The 18,455-nt window shown below is 39.2% G+C and overlaps 2 protein-coding genes across 3 annotated transcripts in view; one reads left to right on the forward strand and one right to left on the reverse strand.

Annotated features, from left to right (window-relative positions):
* poc1a (POC1 centriolar protein A) overlaps window positions 1–18,455 on the reverse strand; it is a 38,385-nt gene that overhangs the window by 17,765 nt on the left and 2,165 nt on the right. For both annotated transcript variants that reach the window (XM_061688946.1, XM_061688945.1), the window contains exons 2-9: window positions 15,957–16,041; window positions 15,669–15,840; window positions 15,123–15,302; window positions 14,950–15,057; window positions 14,749–14,864; window positions 13,161–13,294; window positions 8,899–8,967; window positions 8,684–8,761 (exon numbers count right to left, since the gene is read on the reverse strand). In XM_061688946.1, the coding sequence (XP_061544930.1) occupies window positions 8,684–8,761; window positions 8,899–8,967; window positions 13,161–13,294; window positions 14,749–14,864; window positions 14,950–15,057; window positions 15,123–15,302; window positions 15,669–15,840; window positions 15,957–16,041 (942 nt within the window). The remainder of the gene's footprint in view (window positions 1–8,683; window positions 8,762–8,898; window positions 8,968–13,160; window positions 13,295–14,748; window positions 14,865–14,949; window positions 15,058–15,122; window positions 15,303–15,668; window positions 15,841–15,956; window positions 16,042–18,455) is intronic.
* b9d2 (B9 domain containing 2) lies at window positions 16,951–17,983 on the forward strand. Its single transcript, XM_061688947.1, has one exon. It carries the CDS (start codon window positions 17,423–17,425, stop codon window positions 17,948–17,950), a length of 528 nt encoding a protein of 175 aa, XP_061544931.1. The 5' UTR covers window positions 16,951–17,422; the 3' UTR covers window positions 17,951–17,983.

Consider the following 18,455-nt stretch of genomic DNA (forward strand, 5'->3'; position numbering starts at 1 on the left):
TGATGCTAAATAACGTTTCATGCAATCGGCTAATACGGGTGCTTCTATTGAGCTCCTCTAACAGGTCTGATTATCTTCAGCACTGAAGTAAAGATTTTATCTGCATTTGGTGCTTTGTGTGCCCATTAGCAGTGTCATGAATATAATTTCAGGCAATTGGCTTTTCACTTAAGACCCCCACCACCCTTTTGCTTGGTTTTGGTTAAGGAGCTAAGAGCAGACCATTATTTTACAGAGAATGCATGTACATAGCTAGGGGTGTACCGATCTGATCTTTGAGATCAGAAATTGGTTGAATGTCAGCAAAAAAAAAACGGGTATCAGCTTGTAATGGATCTAAAATCTTCGATTTTACCACTCTTAGCATGCTCCGCTCCAGCACTTCTATTCAGTAGCACCCGGACGCCATGTAGATCCTACAAGATCACAACAGGTTGCTAAGGTGCTAACATAGTGTCAAGTAGTAATTGCTTGGTTAAAGTAGTTTATTGACACTGCAGCTGAAGTTCACTGTAAAACTAAAAACACATAAAAGAATTGCACCTATTGAATGTTCAAATACATCACAGCCTTTGTTTCTTTTGTTTTTTGTTCACAAAAATCACAAGCTCAAAGCTAACACAATGTATGAAAAACACCATTGACGAGCTAACGAAAATTAGCATAGAATTCGCGGCACTTAAATCTCTCAAAATAATGAATATTGCTACCCAAATGCTATATAAACACATACAAACAGGCAGTATAACAATAATCTTGGGCATATAGTGTATTCTTCAAACTCTGTGAAAAATGAGTTATTAACAATATTCGATCGTGACTACTACTTTCTTTTGTTACTTCAAGTGTCTATCTTATTGTATGCACCACTGCCCCTCAGAGGTCAAGACATGCACAGCAGGAATAGCGATCCTAACAATGAAGGAAAAACACAGAGACAGCAAAGCACCTCGAGCCTCACTACATGAATCCTAATTGCCACGACATTGTCAATAAAACTATACCCCAGTTGCATCAAGAGGTTCAAGTGTATTGCCGCACATGTGGAGGAAACAAATGCTGTTCCCACCATATACTAACAGTAAAAAAAATAAATAAAAATAACTGAATTGAACATTATTTGTTATTTTGCACTTTAAAAGTACAGTGGGGGAAAAAGTATTTAGTCAGCCACCAATTGTGCAAGTTCTCCCACTTAAAAAGATGAGAGAGGCCTGCAATTTTCATCATAGGTATACCTCACCTAAGAGAGACAAAATGAGAAAAAAAACTAATCCATAAAAGCACATCGTGGCAGAGTGGCCTTTCAGCCCATGTGGGTACAGTCCTCATTTCACTGTGGATAATGACACACTCTTAGAACTGCAGCCAGCATCTTTAAAAGGTCTTTTATTTTTGTTCAGGGGTTGATATGAAGACAAAGCATATTCATCTCTGGGACACGGTTTCCTTCCTGAGCCGTATGATGGCTGGACATTCACTTGGTATTTATACTTATATAATTGTTTGAACAGATGTACATGGCACCTTCCGGGATACGGAAATTGCACCCAAGGATGACCCAGACTTGTGCAAGAGCACAGTTCTCTTCCTGATATCTTGGCTGATTTCTTTTGACTTTCCCATGGTGTTACACAAAGAAGCAGTATGTTTCAGGTGTGCCTAGTTCAAATACATCCACAGGTGTGTCTCTAATTAAATCAAATGTTGTCCATAAGTCAGAAGCTTACAAAGAAACTAAAGCACCATCTGGGTTTTCCCAAATTGTTTAAAGCCAGAGTAATCTTACTGTATGTAAACTTCTGACTTTGAAGAATGTAACGTGCCATGAAAATGTATTTACCCCTTTCTGAAATTCTTATATTTTGCTTAGTTTCCCCACTTTGTTTAAAAATCATCAAACAAATGTAAATATTAAACAAATATAATGGTGATTTCATCCCAAAAACATGCAGAGTACGTTAATTGAAGACTCTAAATTGCCCGTAGGTGTGAATGTGAGTGCAAATGGTTGTTTATTTATATGTGCCCTGCGATTGGCTGGCAACCAGTTCAGGGTGTACCCTGCCTCTCGCCCGAACAGAGCCGGGATAGGCTCCAGCACACCCGCAACCCTTGTGAGGATAAGTGGAACAGAAGATGAATGAATGAATGAAATGGAAAATAAACTATTGAGTTACTTGGCCTTGTGTAAAAAACTAATTACCCCCCTTGTTACCTCATGAATTTATTGTGGCTAATCACAATTTGTGGTTAATTTTCCATTGACCACACCAAAGCCTGATTACCTCCGGACCTGTTCAATCAAGAAATCACAAACAGAATCTGTCCCGACAAAATCAAGTCAGACAAAAGGTCTAAAAATGCTGCAACAAAATGACACAATCCAAAGAAATTTCAGAACAGTCTAGAAATAAAGTAATTAACATCCATCGGTCTGGAAAGGGTTACAAAAGCCATTTCGAAAGTTTTAGGATTTCAGCGAACCACTGGAAGAGCCATTAACCTCACATGGAGAAAACATGGAACAGTAGTGAACCTTCCCAGGAGTGGCCGGCTTTCAAAGATTACCCTAAGAGAACAGCAATGACTCATCTAGGAAGCCACAAAGAAACTCAGGACAACTTCTAAAGAACTGCAGGCCTCCCTTGCCTCAGTTAAGGTCAGTGTTCATGACACAACAATAAGGAAGAGACTGGGCAAAATTTAAATCCATGGCAGAGTTCCACGGCAAAAACCACTCTTGACCAAAAAGAACATACAATTGTCATACCTTTTTTTGGGGGGGTGGGGGGGGGGGGTGGCATCTGAGTGATTCCCCAAGACTTTTTTGAGAAGATTATATGGACTGACGAGATGAAAGTTGAGCTTTTTGGAAGGTGTGTGTGTCTTGTTACATCTGGCGTAAATGTAGCACAGCATTTCTATTCATACCAACAATCAAACATGGTGGTGGTAGTGTCTTGGGTTGCTAGCTCCTGCAGGACCTGGACAACTTGCTGTGAATGAACCATGAATTCTGCTCTTTAACAGAAAATCCTGACGTAGACTGTTCAGCCATCAGTCTCTTGACTTCAAGCTAAAGCGCACATGGGTTCTGCAGCAGGATAACGATCCAAAACACACCAGCAACTCAACTTCTGAATGGCTTAAAAAAACAAGAAAAGAAGATTTGAGTGATCTAGTCAAAGTCCAGACTTGATACCGATTAAAATACAGTGGCATGACCTTAAGAAGGTCGTTCATGCTCGAAAACCCTCCATTTTTGATTAATTCAAACAATTCTGCAAGGAAGAGTGGTCCAAAATTTCTCCAGAGATGTAAAAGACTGATTGCCAGTGACAGAAAACACTTTCAGTTGTTGCAGCCGAGTATGGCCCAACCAGATATTAGGTTTAGAGGCCCATTATGTTTTCACACAGAGCAAGGAAACTTTGAATAGTTTTTTCTTTCTTTAATAAATGAAATCACCATTTAAAAACAGCATTTTAAGTCCACTTGTGTTATATTTGTCTGATATTTACATTTGTTTGATGATCTTAAAGTGGAGAAACTATGCAAAAATAAGAATTTTGGAAGGGGGTCAATACTTTTTCACGGCACTGTAAAATTGCCAAAAAATATTGTCTCGTTATTCTGGCATTTAGTAGATGGAAATAATGTTTGTAATCCTAATTGACCTAAACCAGGAAAAGCTTATTCTGATTTCATGTCAGAAAGTCAGAAAAAGGGTCGCTTTATATAGTGTATGTAAACATCTGGTTTCAACTGTATGGCCCAAAATTTAAAAATCATGCATTACATGGTACGTATTGCTATGTATGTAAAGTATAACCCTTCTTAATCAATCTGGTTCTCAAATTCCCTTTCTGGTTCTGCTCTCGCATTTCAACTCCATAAGCCAGCTAAGTGGCAAGACAAAATCTCAGTAAATACTGTAAAACTGCTTTTTTTGCACATGTGCGCACTTGTTGAGGCAGATGACCAATCGGGTATGAAAAAGTACAAAGATTGATCTTTGTGTGTGGCTCTGGGGGCGGCAATCAATATGGGCAAGGACAAAGGAGGATGGTGAAAGTTGTGCATGCGAGGACCTTGGCGTTGCCCTTGTTCATGTAAGTATCACTGCAGCAGGTTGAAATGATTGAAATCTAAACCGTTCCCTGAGCTCCCCACCCCCCACCCCCCACCCCCCCAAAAAACACAACGGCTCCTTTTAAGTGTAAACTAGATATCTGACGAATCATTTAAATATTTAAACAGAACTAATAGCGACAATACCCTACGACCTTGTTTACCTTTTTAGAAAATAGTCTGTCCATTATTTGCTCTGAGAGTGTGCGTAATATATTACAAACAGCGCTGATCTTCCCATCTAGGATCAACTTTAAATGTCAACTTGGAGGAGAAATCCTGAAACGTACAACTGTGCATCTACATGTAATGATGGAATGCTTTCACTAGTGCAAGTTTAATCAGTTATTCAGAAATTAGGGATGGCAATAATAATTAATTGATTTGTTAATAATGTACATTGTGTGGATTATTGATTAATTGAAGCAAAATGGGGTGCACTATTTGGCTGCTATTGGCAGAGGTGCTGCTGATTCCCTAATTTGCTGACTAAAGATGAACATGATGTCAGCTATGAGTAGTTGGGCCACATGCAACTTGTCAATACAACACCAGTATTGAAAAAGGAGTTAAAAAAACAAATACATTACACTAAATCAGATGAGATAGGCTTAATTTTACCCACGACAATATTGAGGACAAGCGCTTTGGAAAATAAATTGATGAATATTCTGTTTTAAGCTTTGCCGAAGAAGGTATGTCGTGTTCTTGTATTAATTTCACTGGCAGTGTTTAATACCACAGCCAGTTACGGCATTTAATTATACTCATCTGCTAAAGTTTGCAATCAATGCCACACACAATAACATGTTTGTGCAACTAGAAAATAACTTTTTTTTTTTTTTTTTTTTTTTAAATAGAATTAATGATGTTGTGCTGCATTGCCGACATAAAATAGACATGTACATAAATGGCTTATAAGTCTTTCTGTCTGGATATTTTCAGCATAATTGACCTAGCATTTATTGACGTTTGGGGTGGTATCCAAACAGAAATGTCAATTGAATACATTGGATAACATTTGGTAAGGTTTTTCTTTTCGCTATTACAATAGCACCATTACACAAAAACTAAAAAGGAAGTATGAGTGGCAGACAAAAATTAATGATCCCAATTAAGTTTAACCTACTAATAACAGAGCTGGCAAACTACATAAATTCACTTCCAGAACAATTTGTCTGAATTTCCATATTTTGAAAATTCCGTCACGAACATTACCGCAGGACAACTATTGCAGTTTATTATGTAATAGGATAAAAATAAATATTTATACTGTTCAATTGCACAACATAATCATTACTCTATAATGGTGATTCCCAACCATTATGCCGTGGCACATTAGGGTGCCGTGAACGATCTTCAGGTGTGCGGTGGGAAATTATAAAATTTTACTTAACTGCTCAAAAAATGATTCATTTACAAGAAATAATGTATCTTTGTTCCTCTATTTATGCCAGTGAGGCATAGTGACAGACATAACAAATAAATGCTCTTCTATTAGATGGCAGGAAGTACATACAGTAATTACTGTGTATCTACTTTTTGTGACATTATTGTTTGTTGGTGTGCCGTGAGATTATGCAATTGTAAAATATGTGCCTTCGCTCCATAAAGGGTGGAAATCACTGCTGTATAATCATAGTCATTCAACAATTTATGGCTTCAACATTTGCTATTTAGATATTTCGGCCCCCAGATGACTAGCTACAGCCCTGGGTTGAACCAGCGATGTCGCCGGCCGGCCTCACAACCAAAGTAGGATTGGCGGCTTGTGCATTGATGAAGAAGGTAGCTTGCTAGCTGTGAGAATTAATGTGAATTGCAGGGCACATTGACCATCAACACTTCATACGTACGGTGTGGTAATGCTTCATTTCAGCACCAATTCAATTCGCAGGGAAAACTAAAACCCTCGGTAGCTGCAAAAACTCTGAACGAAAATGAATTGTGAGAGAACGCCGTTCACACTGAGTTATGTATTTACAATAAGCAGGCTTTTGACACGGGCGTACAATGCCTTGTCTGCAACTGCCGTGTTTGCAAACAACCTACCGAGTTAAGCAAACCTAACCCTAGTGAATTGTATGACGCTGGCATATGTGCCCTTGTGCATCGATGGACAGTCGGTGCTGAGAAAAAGGGGGCATAATTTTTGGGCTTTATTTCTATGCGTAAATTGCCTTTCTATTGCAATAAAGAAAGCTACAGGAAAATTGGGCTCATTACTTTTTGGCTGCCCCTCATATTTTCATCAACCTTACTTGGACGGAAGCAAACCAACAAATTTCATTTTAGGCAAACACTGACTTCATTTGGTCATATATATTTGCCTTGGCAGAGGACTAATAGAATTGTTTCGGGAGCCTCGTTGTCATTACACGACCTACTGTTTATGAATATCACATTAAAGAATCTTGTCATAATAAAAACAGAGATTAGATTAATATACAAATCACTTCATAAAGTCAGGAACTGGGGATGAAAATATTACACATCAAAGTGAAGGTGCGGGACCAGATAGATATTTGTCACCCTGCATGAGAGGTACGGAAGTGAAATACACCACACTTCAAAGGCTGCAATATGCTTGGGGAAAGGCGGCATGAAAACACCAGGGCATCTGTACCATGTGGGTACCATGTTTATTTTTATTCTAGCGGTAAATATTTGCATGAACCTGTATGTGAACCTTGTGAGATTATGTTAATATGTAAGCATACTATTTATATTGTATGTAAACATTTTGCCACATATAAATTGTTTTGCAAACATCTGTAGCAATACCTGTCTTTGATAACATTTCAGAATTAGGTGTAAGCCACTTAATAGTAAATAGATGACTATGTGACACTTATTATTGTACACAGTAGGACAGACCGATTAATACATTTCGATCAATTAATTCAAGTTTATTTGTCAAGCCAATTTTTTTTTTTTCTCAATAGTGGAGACTGTAATTCAAAGTCTGTCCACTCTGGCACCCAGTGTTGCACTGAACATGGCAGCAAACAGAAAGGAGCAAATTTACAAAAGCACTGTCATTGGCCAAGTAGCAACGTTTCTGACCCCTCCAGCGACTGTTTTTCGAAAAAGCGACTAGTGAGTTTTATTCCCACTAAGAAACAGACACCATGAACGGAATGATTTTCACATTTTTCGAAGTCAAGAAAGGAGCCCAGTGGAAGGCAATTATGGAGTCTATCATGCTGACCATTGCCAAAAACATGGGTATTTACATATTATATACAGCAGCGATATAACAACATTTTGAAAACTTTTGACGCGAGGTATGTGCTTTCAAACTGCAAATATTATGCCTAGGTCCCCTTACCTTACCTCTACAACTCGACATAAGAGGGTGAGAGAGCATTTTAATTGTTAATTTATTTAGGATCAACTATATATTTTGACAACAGGGAATATTTCCCCAAAAGGAAACACTTATTTTCATGTTATCTGTAAAATTTAAAGTATAAATAAATAAACAAGTACTGTATTTTTATTATTTCTGTTGAAGTTCATGCAAGTCAATGCTGGGGGGGAATTTAATGAAATTTTTTTTTAAAAGGTTCCTTGGTTCTAGGAGAAATCACAGCAGTGGAAAAGCAAAACTTGTTTTGCATCATGCCACTGTCGTTTGCCTTTTCTATAAGTGAAATGCGAGAAAATGATGACTAAAGATCCCGTATTTTAATCAAACCAACTTTTTGTAGTACTTGGGATGTAATATTGTCTCTATGGTGCCTCAGAAAACATGGGAAATATGAATTAAAATTGTCCACGCATTCCTGAGTTCCAGATGTTTTTTTTCTGTCGAGAGGGCTGAAATCAGGTAATTCGATTTTCTCAAGCTTATCTACGTCACTAGTGAAGATCTCTGCCTTCCCTTTCCACTCCCTAGCTGTCAACATAAACACTGTGCTCGCACAAGTGGGTCTTCTACATGGAGAAAACCAATCAGAGGAAAGTGGAAAGTCTTAGACAAACAAAGTGGATACAAAACTGCATCAAACAGAAGTAGCTGTCAGAGGCGCCTTTTCTGGATGACAAAACCAAGGTGTTTGTGAAATTAACAGTTTTATACTAAGTCCATGTTAGAGAGTCACTCTATGGAGGATTAAATAGCCAAAATATAGGACCTTAAAATCGGAAATCAGATTTTTGTGAAAAGGCCATATCGCCCAGCCCTAATATGACTATCTTAAAACGTTTTCTGCATTTTGTGACACTGTCTGGCATTTTTAAAGGTTATTAGTATGTATAGACGTAATTCTGTAAGCGCTGTTTAATTTTTGTTTCAACGGGTTTCTAAAGAGGGACAACATGTCGTGAAGGTCTGCATTCTTTCAGACCGTAGAATGACCATTTTGTGAAAATGGGAGTTCAGAACATTCAGACAGCCAAACTAAGAAATAACTAAGAAATTAAGAAATACCATAAGTAATCATTCATTTTCCATATAGACAATCAGGAAAATGTCATCAAATGCCTCACCATAGACTTGGAAGTTAAGGAGGGAACAAAATAAAGTAGAAATGGAATATGGCACCTGGTGGGTGGGAGCGTTGGACCGCTGCACCTTGGCTGTGTCACCGCTCTCATCAAAGTTGCTCTTCCACACCATCACCTGCATGTGAGTGCAAAATTGTTGTGTATTTTGCCAAAAACAGGATGTACATTAATGGTTTTAGGGATATTTTTTCGCTATAAAATGCAGCTTAAAAGGGTAGATCACATAGATCAGATTAGATTTTAACTTATCACCTGTTCATCAGAACCTCCAGAGGAAAAGTACTCTCCTGTTCTGGAAAAGGCCACACAATTTACTGGACCCTGCAGAGAAACAGAGACAAGATCACATGCTATCTTTGTCACACCTGACGACTCCTCTGCTAACTCCTGCCCCTGCATGGGAGCACAGGGAACAAATAAAGAAAGCAAAGACACGGGTGGGCAGGGGTCAAACTCTGGTCAGAGCCAGCAATGATCACCTGGGGATGTCAGAACAAAGGAATTGAAAAGAAACACACACAAGGCAAGTGGAAATAATAAAAAGCGAGCTGTGTCCTATGCACGGCAGGCACCCAGACAGGCCGGTTTGTGTGAGGAACGCTTTCCCAGAAGCACCTGAGCGAAGCAGACAGTGTCACTATGGCAACGCGACGACCTGACAGACAGTATGTTCTGCTTCTGCTCTGACTAATGCCTGCTGCCAGGCTGGCACTTGCCATGGCTAGACAAACACACATTACTGTACTTTTCTTCGGGTGGACGTTCAATGATACGTACATTCTTCAGCTCTTTACTCCTACCAACACTCATACCTGCCTCCGAGCCTTATCCAGTACAGAGCCTGAACACAACTCTATCATTCACACTAAAACGGCACAGCTCATGATATACAGTGCTGTGAAAAAGTATTTGCCCCTTTCTCAAATTCGTATTTATAAAATAATAATAGTAATAATTCTATAAAATGCATTTTAAAAATGTATTTTATTCATTAAGGAAAAAAATACTATTCAAAGTTACCTGGCCCTGTGTGAGTAAGCAACCGCCCCCCTTGTTAAATCATGAAATAACATTCTCATCGCATTTTTTTGAAAGATGAGTTCATTTTCATTAACCACTAACCTGCTTTAGCTACTTCAGAACCTGGACGACTTGCTGTCATTGATGGAACCATGAATTCTGCTCCTTACCAGAAAATCACAAAGGAGAATGTTCAGTCATCAGTTTGTGGCCTCAAGCTGAAGCGCACTTAGGTTCCGCAGAAGGACAATGATCCAAAACACACCAGCTAGTTAACTTCTGAATGGGTTAAAAAAAATAATAATTCAGTAAAATTTTAAAAAGAAGGTTTGGAGTGGCCTTGTCATGAATCCGATTGAAATGCTGTGTCATGACCTTATTTGACATCTATCAGTGTGGAAAGGGCTTCAAAAGCCATTTCTAAAGCTTTAGGTTTCCAGCAAACCATAGGGAGAGCCATTATCCTCACATGGAGAAAACATAGAACAATGGTGAACCTTCCCAGGAGAACAGCAATGACTCATCAAGGAGGTCACAAAGGAACTTAGAACAACTTCTAAAGAACTGCAGGCCTCAGTTAAGATCAGTGTTCATGGCTCAACAATAAGGAAGAGACTGGGCAAAAATGGCATGCATGCCAGAGTTCCAAGGCGAAAACCACTTCTGAACCAAAAAGAACATAAAGGCACGTTTTACTTTTTCAAAAAAACATCTGAATGATTGCCAAGACTTTGGGGAGATTATTATATGGACTGACAAGACGAAAGTTGAGCTTTTTGGAAGATGTGTGTCTCGTTACATCTGGCGTAAATGTAGCACAGCATTTCAGAAACAGAACATCATAACAACCAACAGTGGTGGTAGTGTGATGGTCTTGGGCTGCTTGACTCTTTCAGGCCTGGACAACTTGCTGTGATTGATGGAACCATGAATTCTGCTCTTTAACAGAAAATCCTGAAGGAGAATGTTCAGCCATCAGTTTGTGACCTCAAGCTGAAGCGCACTTGAGTTCTGCAGCAGGATAACTTTCAAAAACACACCAGCAAGTCAACTTCTCAATGGATTTACAAAAAAAAAATAAAAAAATGAAGGTTTTGGAGTGGCCTAGTCAAACTCCAGACTTGAATTCTATTGAAATGCCATGGCATGACCTTAAAAAGGCCGCTCATCCATGAAAACACTCAATTTTTGCTGAATACAAACAATTCTGCAAGGAAGAGTGGGCCAAAATATCTCCACAGAGATGTGAAAGACTCATTGCCAGTTATAGAAAACGCTTGATTTCACTTGTTGGTGCTGATGGCTCAACCAGTTATTAGGTTTAGGGGGGCATTTTCACACAGGGTCAAATAGCTTTGAATATTTTTTTCTCCCTTAATAAATGAAATCACCTTTTAAAAAAATAATTTTAAGTTGACGGGTTATATTTGTCTGATATTTACCTTTGTATAATGATCTTAAAGTGATCTATGCAAAAAGTAAAAATGTAAGAATTTGAGAAGGGGCCAATACTTTTTCACAGCACTGTAAAATTGCCTAAAAAAAATATTCTCTCATTATTCTGGCATTTAGTAGATGGAAATAATGTTTGTAATCCCAATTGACCTAAACCAGGAAAAGCTTATTCTGATTTTATGTCAGTCAGAAAAAAAGTATGTTGTTCTATATTTCTGATGCGCAACCTGTAGAAGCACCATCAAAAGAGGTCCCCAGTGAAGCAGTCACATTAACCTTAGCGCCCATACTGACAGGAGCGATAATATAATATGTATATTATACTATATATAATATATATTATACTATATAACTAATATAGTGAAACCTCTCCTTTCCAGGACGCAGACCTCTGATTTTAAATGATTTTCCCTTAAGACATAAGTGAAATTGAAAGAATCCATTCCAGGGTCACACTCGCTCACCTTAAAACCTTTGTTAATTGTAAAGGCAATGTTTTGAGTAACATTTCAACTGTCATTATAATCTGAGATCTATGATCACAGTGACAAAAATATAGACCGAGAGAATCCAAGCCGCTGTACATTCTGTTCTTGTTATGATTATTATGTATTATTATTATTTACTTAGCCATATTGTACTGAGCAGCCTGGAGAGAAGATTTGTACGCCGAACAGGCAACCGTGTGGCTTATTTGCATGAGAACAGGTTGACTTGCCACTGTGCTCCTTGAATACGGGGACACCCGTTATCCAGTGTCGGTCGTGAGGGTCTGTTCTCATCTGCCATTTAAGTGTAAAAAGAAGTTAACAACAGTGGAAAACAGATGGCCTAAAGCCAGCTGACTCCTGCTTCTTTTTTTTAGAAGCCCATTTTTCTTAATCGTACGACATCTGCGTCATATGAATTTAGTAGTTCTACTGTACTGTGAGAGCTGCCAGCTCCAACAGAATGGAGTCAGTGCTGAGCCAAAAAGAACAATGAGACAAACTGAGAATGTGTGCATGAGATGACAACTTTAGAAGTGTGAGAAGGAGGATATGATGTATTCGTTTTTTAAATCAGAACAAAGAGTGTACAAGTGGCAAATGAGGTAGAAGGACCACACACAGGACACAAAAATGTGTTAGATCGATAGGTTTCCACTGGTTGTTGGGCCTGCCAATCCAGTCGGGCCTAAAGTGAGAATATCAAAGCTGAAGAACAGACAGACAGAGTAAACGTTGGACAAAAGGAAGGAGCTGAAAAAAGAGGAGGAGGAAGAAGAGGAGGAGGAGGAGGCGGAGGATAGGATCCACACGAACAGAGGAAGAAAACAGGGTCCTGTTTCGGAGATGAGTCATTATGAGTGGGCTGCTTGCCTGGCAAATACTAAAATAAACTGTACACATACAAAAGGGGTAAAAAAGTAAATGAACATACTGTATACACACTTCGAGGAAGAAAACATGCAGCCAGTTTACATGGAGAACAATTGTCATGACCACCTAAACCAGGGGTCAGCAATTTGGTGCATGTAGGCACCAGGTAGCCCGCAAGTAGCCGACAGGCCTGTTCTAAAAATCCCCTTAGCTGACTTGTGATGGGACATTGTGATTTCCTCTGAATGTTGTAGAAGTCATCACTTGAAAATGTAAAAAAACTGCAGTTTTATAGAAAGTGTTGGATGTAGACATTTGTTTCTTCCTTTGTTCAATCAGTTATTATAATAAATCATTAACGTGCAGCGTCTTCACATAGATGAATATAATTTATTGTAACATAATTAAAGGTAATTTAAGCTAATTGGTTCGTTCAGAAGTGTGCATCAAATTGGCAGCCCTTTGCATTAATCAGCACCAAAGCAGTTGCTCTGTTTCAAAAAGGTTGGTGACCCCCGAGTCCTAAATTGTACATGTAACTGCAGTAAAACCAATAGAATGTTTCTTCCAGTTTCTTAAAGCCCAGCATTATTTGAGAATACTCTCACTTTACAGTCCCTTTAACTCAAGATTTTCCCAGGATATTAAGAACTTTGGTTCGTATTTGCATGATTGTACCTGGTGTCCGTGCAGTGTAAACAACAGTTTTCCTTCCACAAGGTCCAATATCTTGGTTGTGGAATCGTTAGACGCGGTGAGGAGGAAATTACCAGATGGATGGAAAGACAAACTGTTCACCACCCCACTGTGGACTAGAGAGAACACATTCACACACAAGTACAAAAGTAGCACATATAATATTAATTCACGTTCACAAATACTGAACAGTGAAACGTCTGCTAGCCTCGATTACACTTGTATAGGCAGGCCAACCAGGCACTACATAAACTGCAGAAGCCTGTTGTACATAATTAACATACCTGCATAATTCAAACCAATTCCGTATGCAACCGATTCTAGCAGAACTGCCTCTTTTTTTTTTTTATATGTAGTCTACTGTATTTATGCTCTTCACATTGTGACTCAATGCTGGCTCAAAATCATGTTTAAATTCACACAAACGATGATGGCAAGCTCCGATAATCACATTTGATTTATGTAGGCATGTACTGTAGTAATTTGAGTCTTGACAGAGACAAAATGAACACAGCAGATTTTCCATGAACCACAGGCGCCCTCTTTTGGCTGAAAGATGATAGAAGACAGCTGTCAACAACTGCATTCACAAAACGGTGTAAAACAAAAAACAAATAAAAATTTATGATTTTAAATGTTTATTTTTTATTTTATTTTATAATTTTATGATGCAAACCACAAGCACAATAATACACTTTTGGTTAGAATTTTACCTCTCAAAACTGAGGCATTCAATTTTGATATGGCAGTTGTATTGGATCACATTACATGTGTACCTAGATTTGTGGGAGCTGAGTGTATATAGAGAACAAGGGGAAACAACCAAAGCAGAACACAATCTGTTCCTGGTTAACTTCAGAGCTGTTCAAATGTCAATTCAATTTATCCCATTAAAATCATGTTCAAACAATTAATTCATTTGTTTCAGGCTCAAACTGTCACACTCAAGTACATGTGATGTTTTAAATACTATTTGAACATGCCTTAAATTAATACAAGTTAGTATAGTTAACCATGTCATAATAAAACAACAAATACAATTAAGTAAAACTACTCAACATTTAAAGTGATTTGTTAAACATTTCTAGTCAGGTCAAATATGTGTTTTGCTACAAAGTCTACACACCCCTGTTCAAATTTGAACTTTGGAGGTTCTCCTGGCTTACATTCACATTCCAGATAATGCGGCCCCCAAAAAACAACCGAAACAGAATACATTTTAATTAAGCTACTTAAACCAAGAGTATCATATTTTATCAACCTGTCATTTTCTCATGTCAGTCTGGGAATTTGTGAACTTAATCAACATAATGAAGCGGAGGAGGGGACAAGAATGACTGTTCCCGAACCGATGTCATTATCCATTATTAGCTCTCACAGCTGAAATCCATTAAGGGGAGCCAATTAAAACAACAGAGCGGTAGACAGACAAACAGGCCTTGTCAACATTTCATGTAATGACAATGAAAGACATCATGAATACAAACTAAGCCAGACACTGTTGATTATAGCCTGACAATTAACAGGCTGTGATTACTTAAAATAATGGCAAGGTGTCTTGACTCTTTACCTTGGTAATGTTGCAGCATCTTAAGGGATCGAATGTCCCACACCTTCACTGAATTGTCAGTACTGGCTGCAGCGATGCATGTTCCACTGGGATGGAAATCCACATGGTTTGCATAACTAGAGGATAGAGGAAATAAAAATGAACTTAATAAATGAAGAGCGACATCTTTGCTTCGGTCAAATTCTGGTAAAAAGGGCTCACCCTGCATGTTCGTAGAAAGAATGAATACATTCCCTGCTGTTCTTGTCCCAGAGCTTAATGGTTTTGTCATCACTTGAGGAAATGATCAAGCGGCTATCTGGAGAAAACCTACAAGAAATGTACATACTTAATGAGGTTAAAGATCAATTTGGAATTGAAAAAAAGACTCACACCTGGCACAGCGGACCCAGTTGATGTGCTGATTGAGGGAGAACAGGAACTTTTGTCGGTGAACGGCCCAGACCTTGACTGTCTTGTCATCGGACGCCGTGACCAGAGCCTGACCATCCCCGGAGAAGTTCACACTACGCACAGTGGCCGTGTGAGCCTTGAATACGGTTGACTGAGCCTTCCTGCAAAACACACACACACACACACACACACACAGACATGAGGGCCTGGCTACTCAGTACAATATGAGCAATACAACTACCGGTAAGCATCAATGGCTTTATTAATTTCAGTTATACCAATAAAACACCACTAGGTGATGAGTATTGCCTCTCCATTACGTAGCTCTCAGGTGTCTTCAAGGTTTACTTTACTTTCACTATTATTTTACAATGGGTCAAATATGAGAATATATTTTTTTTTTAAATATAAATTATTGTTTTTCTTCTTTGTACTGTCCAAATCATTGAGGTGCATGCATAAATAAAAGAACAAATTGAAGAAATAACAGAGCTGTACCCAGGCAAAAAAACAACAACAAAACATACATGTTGGGCACCCAAAGGCGTACAGTCTTGTCTTTGGAGCAGGAGGCTACCAGGTGTCCTGAGGGAGAAAACTGGATCGAGGTGACAGAGTCTTCATGTCCGTCAAAACGATACGCACGCCTCTGAGGTTTCATGTTCCAGATCATCACGATGCAGTCAGTGGAGCTTGTGGCTGGAGAATGACAATGCAGGGCGTGAATAAGGTTTGGTATGCAAGTGTCAGAAAACATAAGAAAAGTCAAATTAGAGCACAGATTCATAGATGTGCAGAGAAATTAGAGCACTTACCGATCTGTTTCATGTTGCTGCTGAAGTCCACACTCGTCACAGCATCCTTGTGACCCTTGAAATTACGCTCAAGTGTCGGATCAGGCTATGTGGATAGAGAGACAAATTAAAATATTGCTACACATTACATAACCTGACTTTTAGCATTAATGACTAAACAATGAAAGATTTTGCATTAACCGTCTGAAATGGGTCTGAAAATGTCATACACGTCTGTAAACTGGTCTGGCCACTTAGCCATCCTTTTAATTTGACTTAATACTTATCGCACACCGCGTCAATAAAAATTAAGTATTATTATGCGGCAATGGCATATATATATATTTGTAAGTACTTGCGCTTTGGAACCAGAGGGTCATGGTTTGACTTCTGCTGCAGACAAATGAAAATGGAAAGTAGTCGTTGCAGGGATGCTAGTCTGCTTCCTGACTACTGGCCCTTTGAGCAACGCATTGACACCCTCCACTAAAGACTAATTTGTGGCCAGAAAATAGGTATAAGATGGGCATATAATACTAATTTGTGGGTTTACTATTCCCATGAATTTGGGCATCTAGGCAAGAAGCATGGAGCGCACCTTTGCGAGAGAATGCAATAGGCAATGTCCTGTAACCTTACCAGTTCTAGAGATGGTGTGTTCCATTTGCTTACCCAAATGTCCAATAACGTATTATCATTCATTTGTATTGTGTGTACATTATACCTCCTTTGTTGCCACTATTGAGTATTTTGCACATTATACCTACCTACCTACCTGGATACCTGAGACGAATGATTAATTATTCACTCATTTCTTTTTGTGTAAATTTTTATGTCTATTTTCTCTCTTTTTTTGGTGCTGTTTTTACTACTACTACTAAAGAAAACATGTTTTCCAATGTGTACGTCATCTCTTACATCATCTATCTACATGGAACACAACGTACCTAGTAGGCATACGCACAGGCACGGACGCACGCGCGTGTTCCTTCGTTTAAGGTACTTGTCTGACGCATAGTAATCTGTCATTTCTTCACAAAAAAAATGTGTGCGCCTAATGTAGCAGCTCAGTGCACGTTGACGATCGTAATCAGGCTTATACCCGCATGGTGGCGCTGTTCCGATTGGATTTGCTTCCAAGCGGCCAAGAAGAAGTAGCTGCGCCACACTTGTTTGTCCCTGGCGTTTGTCTTTTCGGCCCAGCTTTGTGCATCCATCGCAGCATTGCGATATCAAGACCGTTTTGCCGTAGATGTTTTTTACAGGTTCTTTATACAAAGTTGACGACTCAAGTAACCAGTAACCCACTTAAATGCGAGGGGAGCTTTTTGTACTACCTCTCAATCAAAGCGCGGGGCAACACGAGTTAGGTAAATAAGTGTTGTCAAGGAGACGTGAGTCTGCGACGCTAGCAGCGACATAGCTCGCGTGCGGAAAGGATTAAAAAGACTTGTTTTGCCACGCCTGGGTGGATTTCTTTTCGTGGCATGGCCGAGCTGCACATCATAGGCCAGCTGGTTGGTGCCACGGGATTCCCTCATAACCGTCTCTTTTGCAAATGGGGGGTTCATACGGGCGGAGCGTGGCGTCTTCTCTCCGGCTTGAAGCAGGGTCAAACTCAAGTGGACAGCCCTCAGACTGGAGACATGGCGTACTGGTGCCACCCTATTGACCTGCATTACACTACCAAGGGACTCCAAGGTTGGCCCAAGATCCACCTCCAGGTGTGGCACCAGGACTCTTTCGGTCGGTGCGAGTTGTTCGGATACGGCTACTGCCACGTCCCCTCCAGCCCGGGACACCATCGAGTCAGCTGTTGCACGTGGAGGCCCCTCGGCTCCTGGCAGGAGGAGCTATCGCGAACGTTTGTTGGCGGTGGACCGCAGCTCAAGAGCCCGGATCTCATCTACAGCGGGGCGGACAGATACAGGCTGCACACCGCGGCCATGGGCACCGTAGAGCTGGAGCTCGGCATCATCATGAGACACTTTGACAAATATGGCGTCGAGAATTGACACCAAAATGACCCGCATGCTTTTTTTTTTTTTTTTTTTTTTAAATATATATAAATATATATATATGTATATATATACACATAAATATATATATATATATATATATATATATATATATATATACACATAAATCAGAACCATGGACCAAAATGAACTAAATGTACGTCCTTTGAAATCACACACGTCCAACCAACTTGGTTGCAAAATTCAGTGAATTTTGACACTTTACATGGGAATAAACCAGGAATTTACAAAATTGAATGTTTTCTCTTAATAGGGAACTCAAATATAGTTTGGGGAAATATATTTTATCATAATAATGAAATTAATATTTGATTTAATGGATGAACCTTGCCCCCTTTCCCCATTATCTAGTAATTTGCTGCATTCGATTTATGAACGGATTGGGGGGGGGGGGGGTGAGTAATATTCCACTCATTACCGTTTTTGTTATTTCAAACTTTATAAAGAGCTACTGCACTCACAAATAAATTTGTTGAAATGT

This window comes from Phycodurus eques, chromosome 10 (genome assembly GCF_024500275.1).
Source record: "Phycodurus eques isolate BA_2022a chromosome 10, UOR_Pequ_1.1, whole genome shotgun sequence".
NCBI lineage: Eukaryota > Metazoa > Chordata > Actinopteri > Syngnathiformes > Syngnathidae > Phycodurus > Phycodurus eques.

What these genes read in the sequence shown, in the direction of transcription:
- b9d2 (XM_061688947.1), top strand. Translation starts at nt 17,423, where the DNA reads ATGGCCGAGCTGCACATCATAGGCCAGCTGGTTGGTGCCACGGGATTC.